This window comes from Castanea sativa, chromosome 4 (assembly GCF_040712315.1).
Source record: "Castanea sativa cultivar Marrone di Chiusa Pesio chromosome 4, ASM4071231v1".
NCBI lineage: Eukaryota > Viridiplantae > Streptophyta > Magnoliopsida > Fagales > Fagaceae > Castanea > Castanea sativa.
In genome coordinates this window covers 35,416,228-35,432,380 of record NC_134016.1, presented here as the reverse complement: position 1 = coordinate 35,432,380, position 16,153 = coordinate 35,416,228, and the positions used below count along the sequence as shown (strand labels likewise).

Here is a 16,153-nt window from a genome sequence, read left to right as displayed (position 1 = left end):
AATCTCCTTCTGCATGGCTTTAGTACCATCTTCATGGGCGGTACTGGCCCCTCCACTGTGAGTATGACTTGCTTTAGGATACTCGGTATGAACGCTACCCTCTCGATCCTTCCGGCACTCAAGACGCTCGAAAAGATTCTCAGGTTGCGATCCTTGAGATTCTGCATGGTGGGAGCCTAAGCCTGCCATGGTGTTCGAGTTCTTCCACCCTTCGATTTCCCACAGACGGCGCCAATTGTAAGTACACAATTGCACCTGGACCCAAAAATATACGTGGGCTCAGGCCCAATGAGCCTTAAACAATTCAACTTGTAGAGTGTGGGTTCGTAATTTAATTCGATGGTGCTCGAAACTTGATGAACGGGCCAAAATATTACAATATTTATGAACAATGGACAAATAGAGAAAAATGAACCTCCTTGGACGTAGGCCGAGGACCCCTTTGTATATTATTTCTTTTTTTTGTTATAAAGGTTACAGCTTCTAGTCCTTCTTAAGTTCCTTTTCAAAAAAACCACTACTCCCTCTCTGCTACCCCCTCTTCCCCTTATATACTTCCTTTCCTTCTCCCTTTATCCACGTGTCACCCCAAAATTTTTCTTCTACCACATTCTTGAAATCTTTAAATACTAGTCAGAAGGCTGAACTCCACTGTTCATGGGTCACTTCCCCATTAATGCGGCCAGGGAGGTAGGTGCAGGGTCTTTAATGTGGAGGCAGCAGCCTTTTCCTAAGATATTTCTCTTACAACGAAATGTCTAGAGGGTATTTAGACTCCCTTCGTAACTTACAGTCTTTCCAAAACTCTGTCCTGATCTTTCTAGTGAACCTCCAAGTAGTCATTGATCTGTCTGAGGAGTGACTCTTCCTCGGATGAATCCTCGGACCCTCGACTCATGAGCAAACTCATGGCCCTAAAGGCCTTTAGTCAAGAACGAACTAGCGCCCACTGATAAAGCCCAAGGCCCAAATACCCAAGGCCCAAATACTCACTTAGATTCTTTCACTTCCCACATATATAACAATTTTTCTACACCACCACCATTTATCATTATTTAATAATATGGTCTACTATAAATTGTAAAACAATTACTTTCTTATAAACCTATCACTTTTTTTTAATATTTATTGTCAAACAGTATACTAAACTTTCGACATTGGGTGCGAATGAAAAGGACACATGCTTTCGACCTGGAGATGTTGACCTCTTAGAGATCTAAAATTGTATGACACAAAAAATATAAGAAAACAATTAGATATAAGTAATAATAAACTAATAGCTACGTCGTGACCCAGTTATAATTCGAGACACTGTAAACAAGACAAAATTTTTGAACGTAGAAAATTATAAATACAGAATGGGTCAGGCAATAAACTTAACTCTCCCAAAAAAAATTAAAATGAAAAAGTCAGACAATATAGGAATTGGTCAAGCCAGTCAGCCATTGAATTAATCATTTTTCTGTAGCTAACCCAGCTATGGTTGTACGCTATAAATAAGAGTTGATAGCCTCATCAACTTCATTCCAAAATCAAAACCTTTCATTCAGCCAAAAAAACAAGTCAAAACCTTTCTTTTCTACAACATATATACACAAGAACCAAAAGTGAAAACCTCTTAATCAAATGGCTACAGTTCTTCTATTACCTTCGTCTTCTTCTTCTTCATGTTGTTGTTCAGGGAAAATCAATGCTGCTATTCATGTCCCAAAGCTTCCAAAACTCTCTCTCTCACTTCCCAAAATACCAATGAGAAATCTAGGTGAGGAACTGAATACAAGAGATGGGTTCATAAACACAATCCCAGTAGAAAAGATCAATCATGTCATTGATGATAGATCACGCAACTCTAGTACAAATATTGTTTCCACTCAACTCTATGCTATCTTAGAGGCTGTAGCTGATAGAGTAGAGATGCACGCCAACATTGGAGAACAACGTGACAATTGGAACACCCTTCTTCTAAACTCCATCAACATGATGATTCTCACTGCCGCAACAATGGCTGGTGTTGCAGCCACAGCTGGCGGCATTGGAATGCCCCTTTTGGCATTGAAATTATCGTCTACTCTTTTGTATTCCGCGGCCACAGGAATGTTGCTAATAATGAACAGAATTCAGCCTTCTCAGCTTGCTGAGGAACAACGTAATGCTACAAGATTGTTCAAGCAGCTCCAGAGCCAAATTCAAACCATGCTCGCCATCGGAACTCCAACTCAAGAAGATATGAAGGAGGTAATGGAAAAAGTTTTGGCACTTGATAAAGCCTACCCACTTCCCTTGCTTGGTGCAATGCTTGAAAAATTCCCTGCGCAGTTTGAGCCAGCTGTTTGGTGGCCTAAGAATCAAGTACTACAAAAGAAAAACTTTTTACATGAAGGAAAACAATGTAACAATGGATGGAGTGAGGAACTTGAAATGGAAATGCGAGAGATTGTTAAGGTGGTGGGGAGAAAAGACATTGAGGACTATGTAAGACTTGGCCACTTGGCATTGAAGATCAACAAGACCTTAGCTATCTCAGGTCCATTACTCACAGGCATTGCAGCCTTGGGCTCAGCTTTTGTTGGTAATGGATCATGGGCACCAATAGTAGCAGTGGCTGCTGGGGCTTTAGCTAGCACAGTAAATGCTTTTGAGCATGGAGGACAAGTTGGGATGGTGATTGAGATGTATAGAAACTGTGGTGGCTTTTTCCAACTACTGCAAGAATCAATTGAAACCACACTTGAGGAAAGAGATTTGGAGAAAAGAGAGAATGGGGAATTGTTTGAAATGAAGGTGGCTTTGAAACTTGGGAGAAGCTTATCACAGCTCAGAGAACTTGCAAGAAAGTCAGCTTCTTCCCATGTAGACGAATTCGCAAACAAGCTTTTCTAGTTTTGTATATTTCGTACAAAGCTAATTCAATTTTTTGATTTGTCAATTGTTTATAACTTAATCTATTCTTTGTACAATCTTCCAACATAGTAAATATATTTAATTCTCAAATTTTATATTAGCTACTTGTGCAAAAATAGGTTGTAAAAGAATATGCATGTATGTATTTTCTTAGGTTCTAACATATAATAAAATTAAAATTGGACCAAAGACCTAAATTAAATAAATTTGATACTTAGATGATTTAATTGAACAAAAATAAAGTTAAAGGACTAAAATAAAATTTTGTCAAACGGTCAAATTTTACCGGTGTAGTTTGCATTTTAGCTTTTTTTTTATTAACTATTTTTGGTTTTTTTTTTTAAAAATATTTTTTGAAACTATTGTGCATTGAAAAGTGCACTTTTAAGGGCATTGGAGTTTTAATTTCGTAGGGATAAAAGACTTATAAATGCGTATTGGGTCATGAGTCTTGTCTGAGAACGCTTAGTAGTCCGAGGACAATGAGATGTTAGCGAAGGGGTAAGAATCAGTGGGTTACGAAAAGATTATGACAATATAAAGGTTTGGGAAAGCATAGGACAAAGGGAAGTTAAGAAATATTTAAGAGAAAACTGCTACCACCGCGCATTGAATGCTCTGCAGCTAATCCTCTGACCGCATTAATGTGGAGGTAATACTTGAATAGTAATAAGTAGCTTTACAGCTGCTCCTAGGGACTTCAGAAAGGGGTTGATGGGACAAGGATCAAGGCCAGTAACTTGACCTACACGTGGATGATGGATATGAAGAAAATAGGGAAATATAATTTTAATTTCAATTTATTAGTTGTGCATTCTTGTTTTAATGAACTTGTGTGGGCAATTTTTGTACTCCAGGAAAACTCATGCGTACTCCCTGAAAACTTTCATTTTGTCCCACATCGCAAAGATTCCTCCCCACTTTCTCACTTATAAGCGTGAGCTGAAGTGAGGAGTGTACCATCAGTTATTAATAACTGATGGTACACTCCTCACTTCAGCTCAGGCTTATAAGTGAGAAAGTGGAGAGGAATCTTTGTGATGTGGGACAACAACAAGTTTCTAGGGAGTACGTAATAAGTTTCCTTGAAATACAAAAATTGCCCACACAGAACTAGTTTGTAATCTCATACATATACATGTAATAAATTTACAAATAAGTATCACTAAATGCATATTAAATTTTTACTTAGTTTATATATAATGTATATAATGTTTACATATTTGAAAATATAAATAATCAACTTATAAAATAAATATAAGAATATTTGAAATAAATAAAAAAATCATTTAAATTTTTATCCATGAATTTTTCAATTTTAGTTTGTTCAACTACTATTTGTATATAATAATACTATAAACTAAAAATATTGATAGAAAATGTTATTAATTTTCTATTATGCTAGAGTTTAGATTTAAACTTGGTTTAGATGGGAACAAAAGCTAATCTAAAGCTTAAGTCCAACATAAATATAAATATAAATATAATTTTCATTTTCATTATTATTATTATTATTATTTTACTTTTAACCAATCCCGGTAGCCTAGAATCATGTCAATATCTTGTCAAAGTCAAACCAAACATTTCTTTTTCTTCCTATTCATTTGTTTGTGATGCTTTCACTTTTGCACTAATAACTCACTTAGAGGGCGTTTGGATTGCGCATTTGTGCGTCTATGTCCACATTTTTTTTTTTTACCCAACCGCATGTTTTGACTTTTCAGCAGTGAACAGTGCACGGATGCACTGTTTACAGGTCCCACAAATTTCACTTTTCAGCAACTTTTTCATTAAAAATGGGTCTCACGGCACTATTCACACATTTAAAAATTATTTTGCTACCGTATTTTCATTTTTTAGTTTTCAATTTTAGAAAAATAAGTTCTATCTAAACGGACCCTTAGTACCAAAAAAAAAAAAGGGACGTGGTGCAAAATTAGACACTAATTGAAAATTTAATTGGATTTTTTTTTAGGTTTAACTTTATATATAAACTAATGTGTAACCCTGTCAATATGCACGGTACAATTAAAAACAATCATAATTACACCATTCAAATGATACATTTTTTTAAGAAGATATTTAAATTATACATGGTATTATTGTTTACACATTTTTTAAACCGTGCATTTCTAAGTATGAAATGGTTTCTTGTTATATATATATATATATATTAGAATTTAATTGGGAAAATTCTTTGATTTTTGCACTCAATAATTCATTTGCCACTAAAATTTTTTTTAAAAAAATTTTAAATAGACATGTGGCACAAAATTGGATTTCAATTGAAATCCAATTTAAAATTTAATTGGATTTGGATCCTTTGATTTTTACACTTAATAATTCACTTGACAAAAAAATTAAAAATTAAATTGGACACGTGGTGCGAAATTGAGAATTCAACTGAAATCTAATTGGATTTTCTCTAAATTTTGGCTTTTAATACACAAACACACACTAGCTTGTAACTCGTGTGTACACATGGAAAGGGTGAACAATATTGATAAAAAGAAAAATAAATGAAAGAATTTTAAGAGTATTCACTTGAATTTTGTAAATTATTATTATTCAAAGTGAAAAAAAAGTGTTGATTATTAAAATGAATGTTGTTTAAGGAATTTGATATTAGCATTAAACACTATGGTTGATAACAATTTTTTTTTTCTTTTCAAGAAACTGAAGTAATGAAATTGTTTGTTTACCAAATTGGGACTAAAAACAATAAAAAAAACAAAAACAGAGTTGCAATTTTTTTTTTTTTTTGAGAGAACAGAGTTGAAATTTACGTTTAGAATTAGTACCATATGTTTTTTAATGCTAAAGTTTTGTATTACATTAAATAAAGTGTGAGTACTGATGAAAAAGATAACGTGATCTGACCTATAAATTTCGTACAGTCATATGCTCATATTAATGTTTCTATGCCTTGTTGCATCTATTAATTGTAAAAGATAAAAAATGTTACAATGGAATGATATTGAATCACAAGAGAACTTGTTGCATGATTGCATCTATGAATTGTAAAAAAAAAAAAAATGATATAGTGGAATTATATTAAATCACATGATGTAAGTATAATAAAACATTAAATCACAATTTTTTTTTTAGAGAGTTTCAACCTATAGCGTCTGCCCTAATGATAGGTCTTTATCATCAGACCAAAATACCAATTAGTTTTTGGTGTAAGTGAAAATTGAACCCTAGATCTCTGATACAACGCCATCAGAGATTTTACTAGTTGAGCTAACTGAAACCCACAAATCACAATTTGTAAGTTCTCCTATTGTCGCTCATTTTCAATCTCTATTACACGGTTACAATATTTGAATTTCCCCCTCTATTAATGAAAATAGTTGAATTAAGTTCCAATTTGTAAGTTTTTTTGGTTCCTATTATTTATAATTTTTTTTATAGATCTCTCTTTAAGTACATAATTTTAGCTTTTAACATCAATTTCGACCAAATTGCAATATTTGAATTCCCCCCTCTACTAATGAAAATAGTTGAATTAGGCTCCAATTTGTAAGTTTTCTTGCTTCCTATTATTTCTAAATTATTTTATAGATCTTTTTTTTTTTCTTTTTTGAGTAAAATTTTATAAATCTCTCTAATTATAAACAATCATTTTTATATAAACTTATCTTTTTTTTTTAATTGTTAATTATTTCAAAACTTTAATAAAAATTGTGCCACAAAAGTTACGGTGTCTTTCGACTTTGCGATGTTGACCGATCTTAGAGATATCTAAAATAGTATGACACAAAATATATAGGAAATCAATCAGATTGTAGTAATAAACTAAGAGCTACGTCGTGACCCAATTATAATTCGAGACACTGTAAACAAGACAAAATTTTTGAACATAGACAATTATAAATACAGAATGGGTCAGCCAGTAAAATTAACCTCCCAAAAAAATAAAATAAAATGAAAAAGTCAGCCGAAAGGAATGGGTCAGGCACTCAGGCCAGTCAGCCATTGAATTCAACATATTTCTGTAGCTGACCCAGATATAGTTCCACGCTATAAATAATAGTTGAGAGCCTCATCACCTTCATTCAAAACCTTTCTTTTTCTACAACATATATACACAAGAACCAAAAGAGAAAACCTCTCAATCAAATGGCTTCAGTTCTCCTGTTACCTTCATCTTCTTCTTCTTCATGTTGTTGTTCAAGGAAAATCAATGCTGCTATTCATGTCCCAAATCTTCCAAAACTCTCTCTCTCACTTCCAAAAATACCAACAAGAAATCTGGGTGAGGAACTGAATATAAGAGACGGGTTCATAAACACAATCCCAATAGAAAAGATCAATGATAGATCACACAATTCTAGTACAAATATTGTTACCACTCAACTCTATGCTATCTTAGAGGCCGTTGCTAATAGAATAGAGATGCACGCCAACATTGGAGAACAACGTGACAACTGGAACACCCTTCTTCTAAACTCAATCAATATGATGATTCTCACTGCTGCAACAATGGCTGGTGTTGCAGCCACAGCTGGTGGCATTGGAATGCCCCTTTTGGCGTCGAAATTATCGTCTACTCTTTTGTATTCCGCGGCCACGGGAATGTTGCTAATAATGAATAAAATTCAGCCTTCACAGCTTGCTGAAGAACAACGTAATGCTACAAGATTGTTCAAGCAGCTCCAGAGCCAAATCCAAACCATGCTCGCCGTTGGAACTCCAACTCAAGAAGATGTGAAGGAGGTGATGGAAAAGGTTTTGGCCCTTGATAAAGCCTACCCACTTCCCTTGCTTGGTGCAATGCTTGAAAAATTCCCTGCAAAGATTGAGCCAGCTGTTTGGTGGCCTTCAATCCAAAAGAAGAACGAGTACTCACATCAAGGAAAACAGTGTTACACTACTACTGCTCCAAAAGAGAACAATGGATGGAGTGAGGAACTTGAAATGGAAATGAGAGAGATCATTAAGGTGGTGGAGAGAAAAGACATTGAGGACTATGTAAGACTTGGCAACTTGGCATTGAAGATCAACAAGACTTTAGCTATCTCAGGTCCATTACTCACAGGCATTGCAGCCTTGGGCTCAGCTTTTGTTGGTCATGGATCATGGGCACCAATAGTAGCAGTGGCTGCTGGGGCTTTAGCTAGCGCAGTTAATGCTTTTGAGCATGGTGGACAAGTTGGGATGGTGATTGAGATGTATAGAAACTGTGGTGGATTTTTGCAGCTATTGAAAGAATCAATTGAAACCACACTTGAGGAAAGAGATTTGGAGAAAAGAGAAAATGGGGAATTGTTTGAAATGAAGGTGGCTTTGAAACTTGGGAGAAGCTTATCACAACTCAGAGTACTTGCTAGAAAGTCAGCTTCTTCCCATGTAGACGAATTCGCAAGCAAGCTTTTCTAGTTTTGGATATTTTGTACATAGTTAATTCAATTTTTTGATTCATCAATTGTTCATAACTTGATTAATTCTTTGTACAATCTTCTAACATAGAAAAAATGTTCAAAATTCTCAAATTTAATATTAACTACTTGTGCAAAAAGAGTTTGTAAATATGTATGTATTTTCTTAGTTTCTCACTTTCTTGCATATATAATACAACAACTTGAATTTCCTAGTACAAGTTGTTGACAATTTAAGTTGCAGACACAAATAACTTTACGACCGTAGCACAAGAGAGTTCAAATTTATGTTGTTGAAGAAGTAATTCTCTATTGTAGATTAGTTGAATACTTAGTAAACTATTCAAGACAGATGGTCAAAGAATTGCACTGGATAGATTATTTGAAATGTTGTACTTTATTGTTTTATAATGCAACACTATTGAATAGTTGGAGCTGGTCATCGAATTGGAAATGGCACAAGTAAAACCTCGCCACAGCCTCTTTCCTTTTTGCCATCTCAGGCCAGAGAGTGAACAAACCAAAAATTCAATGTAAACATACAAAAGGAGTCTGCTTTGCTTGTTGATTTTTTTCTTTTTTGGGGAGATATAGTTATATAGATTGGATTTTTCAACGTTCAACAAAAATATAATCGAATTAATAATTATTTTAGCATATGAAACACTAAAATATCAGTTTGTGTGAATATATATATATGTGTGTGTGTGAATCAAAATAATTTGAAGCTTTCTAGATATTTCACTTTATATATATTGCATCAATTGCAGCTTGCCACTCTTTTGGTGTTTTCAGCAGAAACATCTAAGATTAAAATTTCTCATCTTTCATTATAACTACTGAATTATGATTTACATTAAATTTAAAAGAAAAGGTATTTTCCATCAAATTTTAAGTAAATCTTAATACAATATGTTAAAATACTTACTACGTTAAGGGAGAACATTGCTCAGTTTTAAATTTTAAGAGAAGCATACCAATAATGAAAGCATTATCATTGGATCATGCATCTGGTCATCTAATTATCCAAATGCAATTTAGAGAATGCTATAACAAAAAAAAAAAAAAAACACCAAAAACACGCCTCCAACCCATTATGCAACACTGTAGAAAACTTTACATGTTGCTACATTATTCCATAAAAATAAAGGATACTATAGCTCACAGCATGCATTTCTTTTTAGGCCTTTTTTTATTCAATTTCTTTCCTATCCTTTGATTTCTGGCAAAGGAAAGTTCTCGCTCTCTTACCTCTTCTCTCTCTCATATTACCACCATAACAAGCAAACCACCGTCTTCTTCCTTAATCAATTCCGCCACTATCAATAAAAACCCAAGCAACCACGCCGCCGCCATTACCAATCTTAACATTGCATCATGCCAGAGCACCAACACCAGAACCCATTTACGCCTGAGGTTTTGGATGCGGTTCTCACGTGGCGGCTTAGTTGTATGATGGACTATTGTTTGGTTCTGAAAACTAGGGTTTGACCAATGCTACCAATATGGGCAGCACCTACCACTGAAATGATGCCTGCTGTTGATAATGAGGCTACTGTTCAAAATGCACCTGCTAGGTGAATGCTGGTGTGGCTGAAGCTGCAAATAATGCTCTGATTTTTTTTCATGCTAATGACCCAACCAATCCAAAAGCCTTTAAGTAAGTCAAGGCTTCTACCATTGAAGTTAGCCCTTGTGATTCAGATGTTGCTGCTGCTTACATGCAAACCATTGAAGATGGTCCTCAGGGTGAAGAGCCTGAACTAGATAACAATCCCCAAGCTTTTGTTCTTCAACAACCGGAGTATTTCGCTATTGTAAAATAGCCTTCGGTTAACAAAGCCCCTAATACCGGCAGTAGCTCTGCCTCACGAGGATAGCAGGAAGAGTGTTGATATTGTTGTGGGTCTAAAAATATATATTATTTATTATGATGCAGTGTAAAATAGAGAATGAAATGTAGGGTGTGTTATTAGAGTTTTTTTTTTTTTTTTAAGAGAGTTTCAACCTATGTCATCCGTTCTTTATAATCAAATCAAAACACTAATCAGTTTTTGGTGTAGACAGAAATTAAACTCCAAATCTCTTATTCAGTCATTAAAAATTTTATTAATTGAGTTAACTAAAATTCATAAGTGTGTTGTTAGAGTGATAATGCAAAATAAATAAATCAAGTTTTAATGATACAAAATGCGCGCACGTATATATATTTGCATAAGCTAATGAGAATGGTCAAAAAGGAGACATTGCCCATTTTTAAAGTTTTGTAGAAACATTGTTCAATTTTAAAATTTAAGGAAAACATTACATATTCTAGAGGAAGTGCAGTAACCCTAAAAATAATTTTAATATTTTAAATATATATACAAATATATATATATATATATATATATATATACTTTTTTTATATACAATATTCAATTCACATTATATCCGTATGGAAATTCTAATATATTTGACACCATTGGTCCATTTTTGCATTTTTTTTTTTTAAGGAGATGCATTATTTTAAGAAAGATTCACCTATTTTGTTAACACTGGGGGCATGTGGATATGATGATTGATGATGATTATACTAGAATTACTTAACGTCGCTACCGATAGTTAATTACAAATTCAGCAAGAAAATAATCATTTAGAAAAAATTTGCTAAATTAAGAGTAGTTGTGATGAAGTTGGCATTTTCACTTATGAACTTCATAAGCAATAAGTAATTTGGAACCACGATTTTTATCATACTTTTTGTTTCAATTATATATTTTATGTGACTAATTGTGACTGACTATTAATAAAATTTTTGTTACTTTCACATAAATTTTTTTTTCCACCACTTACAATTTTGCCACAGCAAATCCTAATATTTCTCAAGAAATTTGGTCACAATTATAAGTGCTTGTCACCTTAACCTACTCTTTATTTATTTACTAGTATTATATCCGTGCGATACACAGCTTAATAAAAAAAATATTCTGATAACATAAATAATTTGAATAACAAATAAAATGAAAAAAAAAACAAAAACAAAAAGTTACATAGAAGATGTATATTATGTAAGGTCAAGTTTGGGATTTTTTTTGTTCAAAAAAATATTTTAAAAACTATGGCAAATTGTAAAAATAGTATAACAATTATTAATAAAATCTTTGTCTCTCACTCTCTCTCTTTCTATGTGAGTGTGTAAAAGATAATAACCAAAAAAAAAAAATCTATTTTTTAAAATCTTAAAACAAAATGAATTTTGTATATTTGTCCTTATATATAATATATGTAATCATAATGATTAATAAAAAAATTTCTAATTTTTTTTAATAATTACTATTTATTTATGAAGAAAGAATCATCCTAAAAGAAATTTAATTTTTATGTCTTATTTTGATATTTAAATCATTTTTTAGTGTTGATTTTATTCAAATGGTTATAAGTTGTATCACCACTTAGCTATAAAACCAACATATGTATCCATATGTAACATTCTAACTTAATAATATATAAATAAAATACCCTAACTTAATGTAACATTCTAACTTACTAATATATGTATTTCTTATCTTATCCATCTTCCCCTATATCTGTGTGTGTGTGTGTGTTTATCAAATAAAATGAAATAAAATAAAATAGAAAACTTACTAATAAATAAATATAACACCCTAACTTGAAGTAATGTTTGTAATTAAATATAACACCCTAACTTAAAGTAATGTTTGTAATTGTATTTTGCTTTAGCCTTTAAGAACACTTTTTTTTTCTCAAAAAAAAAAAACATATATTAATATTTCACATGAAAAAATAATGAATTCAATAATTAAAACAGTTAAAACAAAATTAAGCCAAAATCTCAATTCATTAATGAAAAACAATCCAAATTTTTGAACTTAAACAAGAAAAAGAAAACTGAGTTAAGTAAAGATAAACTTACATAGGAACTTGGACTGATGGATATAAGAACATTTTTAGATCATTCTTTTTCTCTTGTATCCAATTTCACGTTGACATCAAATTTTGCTATTAAAGAAGATAGATTACATGGAACAAAGCATCAAACAAAAACCATAACAAATTAAATCCACAATAAAATATTGATGTCAACAATAAATAATCACGTGATGAAAAAAGAAATGATGCAAATATATTGTTTGCTATATTTACATCTAAAAAAAACACTACAATTAAAGGTGCAATCAAACATAGAATTTCAGCCTATCTTTAAAACTTGTTGATAAAAATCATATAATATATTATAAAAAGGCAACAAATACACAAAATCTATTCAATTTGATGAAAGAAAATAAAAATACCTACAAAGGTTGTATGTAGGGTAGAGAGGAGAAGGGAAGAGTATAGCAAATAATTGTATTTGTAATAGAAAGAGTAATACACCAAAAAATTGTGTGAATATAGAGAGAATTTTAGGTTGTGAAGAAGATGATATGAACCAAAAGAAGGGGTTTAGATGAAAATCAATTACACTTTTAAAAAAAAAAAAAAACTTTATTATTAGAAAAAAGATGAAATAAAATGCAAATTTATCCAAAAAAGAAGAAGAGATATGTAGTTTTTTAAAAAAAACGTAGTTTGATGCACAGTATTTAAATTCTATCTTTTTTTTCTTTTACGTATTTTTTATCTCTCTTTTTTATTTAAATTCTATCCTTTTTTTAATATAGGTAATTCTATCCTATTGATTTTAGGCTTTGTTGATATCATTTTAGATAGACATAACTATAGTTGTAGATGTAAATCAAATACTTTCTTTTGTTACTTAATTATTAGGAAAATGATGCATATTTATCAAAAAAACAACAAGGAATTAAAAAAAAAATCAACAAAAACGTATGTTGATACACAATAGTATTTAATTTTTATCTTTTTCTTTTTTTTTATTCTATCCTATTTGCTTTTATGTATTTTTTTTATTTATTGAAACCTTTTTTTATATATAGGTAATTCTATTCTATTGATTTTAGGCTTTGTAGATTATATTTTAGATAGACACAATTGTAAGTTGTAATTATATGGTACCAGTCAACTAAATTTAATCTTTTTTTGAATTTTAGAAAACACTTATTGTAGGTTGTATATTTTGTTAAAACACTTATTGTTATTTTATTTAAAGAAATTAATAAGAACAAATAAAATGTTGCTCTTATCTAAAAATTACTACAATTTGGTGCAACCACTTGGATTAAGTGAAATTTTAAAAGAAGGTAAGCGAAATTTCATTACACACTAAAATCCTTTTGAAACAAAGTTACTAGAAATCTTTATAAAATACTTTTGCCGACTTTAGCAATCCAAGTCCTACTTGGATTCCGTAATTATGCTCCACGGCACAAACTAGACTTTGCTATATATATATACATACATGTTTTGTGCCTCAACATTGGTTTTGTAATAGCGTTCTAGCTGAGGCAATTTACTTTGGGAAAATTAAGGTTTCCCCTTGTGGTCAGAGAGCTCTTTTGGGTGTATGTATTTGGAGTTCAGGTTTTGTGAGAATATTTTGATACTTCCTTTGTAATATACATCTTGGGATAAAGAAACTTACAAGATTCATCATGAAGATCATTATTCCCAAGATGGTCTTCCCACAAGATTCATCAGGCTTGTACTCCAGTTCATTTAGTATCATGGGTGTTCATGATGATACACATAAAGCAAATCTTAAGGCTTATGGAGGGAGTATGGATTGTGTGAATGAAGCATTTATGTTCAAGTACGTTGATAAGGATTTGTGGGTTAGCCCTGATGATGAAATTTCCCAGTTACAGATGGTAGTAGAGTCAGAGAAATTGTTAAACAATGAAAAGCTTGTTTTAGTTCTTGATCTAGATAAAACTTTGCTTCATACGACAAAAAGATCGAAATATCTGAAAACCCCTGAAGAACTTTTGCAACCTAAGTTCAAGGATAGCCTATTCCGTGTGCAACCTTGGGCGATGATGACCAAGTTGAGGCCTTTCGTTCACACTTTTCTGAAAGAAGCAAGTACCATGTTTGAATTGCATATATGTACAATGGGTAAACGAGATTATGCATCAAAAATGGTTGAGTTTCTTGACCCTGAAAAAGTTTACTTCAAGTCCAGAGTTATTACACGTGAAGATTTAGTTGACTCAGAAGAGAAGAGTCTTGATCTTGTGCCAAGGCACAAACGTACAGCTATTATTGTTGATGATAACCAGCATGTGTGGAAACATGATCAATCAAACTTGATTCTTGTTAAGAAATATTTATACTTTAATCCAAAAAGTGCCACCAGTATTGCATCTTTTTCTGCATTGAACACTGATGAAGATGAGACCACTGGTGTGCTCCCCACCATTCTTGAAAAACTTAAACTAATCCACAGACTGTTTTTCAACCCAAAATCCAAGGGTGGTCTTGTGCATAGAGATGTTAGATCGATACTTGCTCACCTTAGGGTACTCCAAGGATGTAAATTAATCTTCAAAGGTATTTTTCCCCCGAGTTTGAAGCCAGAAAATTCGTGTCTTTGGTTGATGGCAGAGGAGTTAGGAGCAATTTGTTCTATGGATGATGTTCTTACCCCCTTCACACATGTGGTCACTTGGGCTGCCACAACAGAGGAGTCTCAGCAGGCAGAGCTGGACAAAAGTATTTTGGTCCATCCAAGGTGGTTACATGCTTGCTACGATGCATGTAAAAGGTATCCTGAAAAAGATTTTCAGGTTGAGCTGAAAAACTAGAAGTTGAGATCATCTTAGTTCACTTCTACAAACAGCACAGGCATAATTTCCAATTTTTTTTGTTGTTGATGTAACACTCTGCAATTAGTGAACTAGAGGGTTTTTCCTAGACAAAGAAATTCAGGGTTCATAACTTTATTTTTTTGAGGGGCAGTGTTTATTCCACGCAACTTTGTGGTTCACAAACTGTATGGAACATGTTTTTCCCTTTTTTGAGCTTGATTTCAAGCGGTTAATTGCTATGTGTAGGAATCGAATTCTTTCTCAATTGTGATGAGACAGGATTACTGTGGTTTTTTATAATATGATTCTTCTATCTCCTTGACGTCCACAATTTTGTCTGAATGTGACCATGGGAATCCAAACCAGTCTAGCCTGTTGAATATATCGAATTACGCTATTGTTAGATTAAAAAGTCATATTGTGTATCTGCAATTTCATGAATTGTAGGGGTGGGAGAATATTTAGCCATGTTAGTCTAACATCAGGTGGTTAAACAGATCTTGAACCATAGTTTAACATATATAGACAAAGTATGGAAGCGGTAAGAGTTTTACCATCACCAGAAGGGCCAAAACTGTTCATACAGAAAATGAAAGCCACCATCCACCACTAGCTTGTGCCCAGTGACACACTCAGAATCATATGCAAAGAAACAGAACCGAATAGTCAAGGCCACTTGTTTCGCTTTCAATACAACTCTTGTAATAAGTGTGGCCTGTAAAGTTTTTCCGACTTGCTTGGCATCTATTGATCTTAGGACCCAAATTCAAAATATTGTTTCACACTCATTATTATACAATTTTCATACTTAATGTTCATAATTTCACATGTGATGTACACATTTTTTTATTATCAATGTCCACATTTAAAACATGAAATGAATGATGTGTATTGATAGAAATACATCACATAGTATAAATGTTATACAACAATATAGAGGTAGTATATAACCTAAACAAGATGCGGTTTGGGCGTCGGACCCTTGTCTCTTGGCCTTATATTCTATAATTCTAATTTTCTTTATGATATATTTTTTGGGATTTATTTATATATTGTATCAATCCAATTGAATTTTGGTCATTTGTCCTTAGAATTGGCTGAATGTTTATGTCCCAAACTCCCAATAGATTAAGTACAGAACTAGTTGAAAGTTGAAAGTTG

General features: G+C 32.4%; 3 protein-coding genes across 3 annotated transcripts; all 3 read left to right on the top strand.

Moving 5' to 3' along the window:
* The first annotated feature begins 1,557 nt into the window (after nt 1-1,557).
* LOC142632183 (putative F-box protein At4g22030) lies at nt 1,558-2,963 on the top strand. Its single transcript, XM_075806597.1, has one exon. It carries the CDS (start codon nt 1,627-1,629, stop codon nt 2,878-2,880), a length of 1,254 nt encoding a protein of 417 aa, XP_075662712.1. The 5' UTR covers nt 1,558-1,626; the 3' UTR covers nt 2,881-2,963.
* A 4,019-nt stretch (nt 2,964-6,982) lies between these two features.
* Nucleotides 6,983-8,411, top strand: LOC142632233 (putative F-box protein At4g22030). The gene has a single exon (XM_075806658.1). The coding sequence runs from the start codon at nt 7,024-7,026 to the stop codon at nt 8,281-8,283; it is 1,260 nt and encodes a 419-aa protein (XP_075662773.1). The 5' UTR covers nt 6,983-7,023; the 3' UTR covers nt 8,284-8,411.
* Nucleotides 8,412-13,858: 5,447 nt separating this feature from the next.
* LOC142632785 (RNA polymerase II C-terminal domain phosphatase-like 4) lies at nt 13,859-14,989 on the top strand. The gene has a single exon (XM_075807124.1). It carries the CDS (start codon nt 13,859-13,861, stop codon nt 14,987-14,989), a length of 1,131 nt encoding a protein of 376 aa, XP_075663239.1.
* The last annotated feature ends 1,164 nt before the right edge of the window (nt 14,990-16,153 follow it).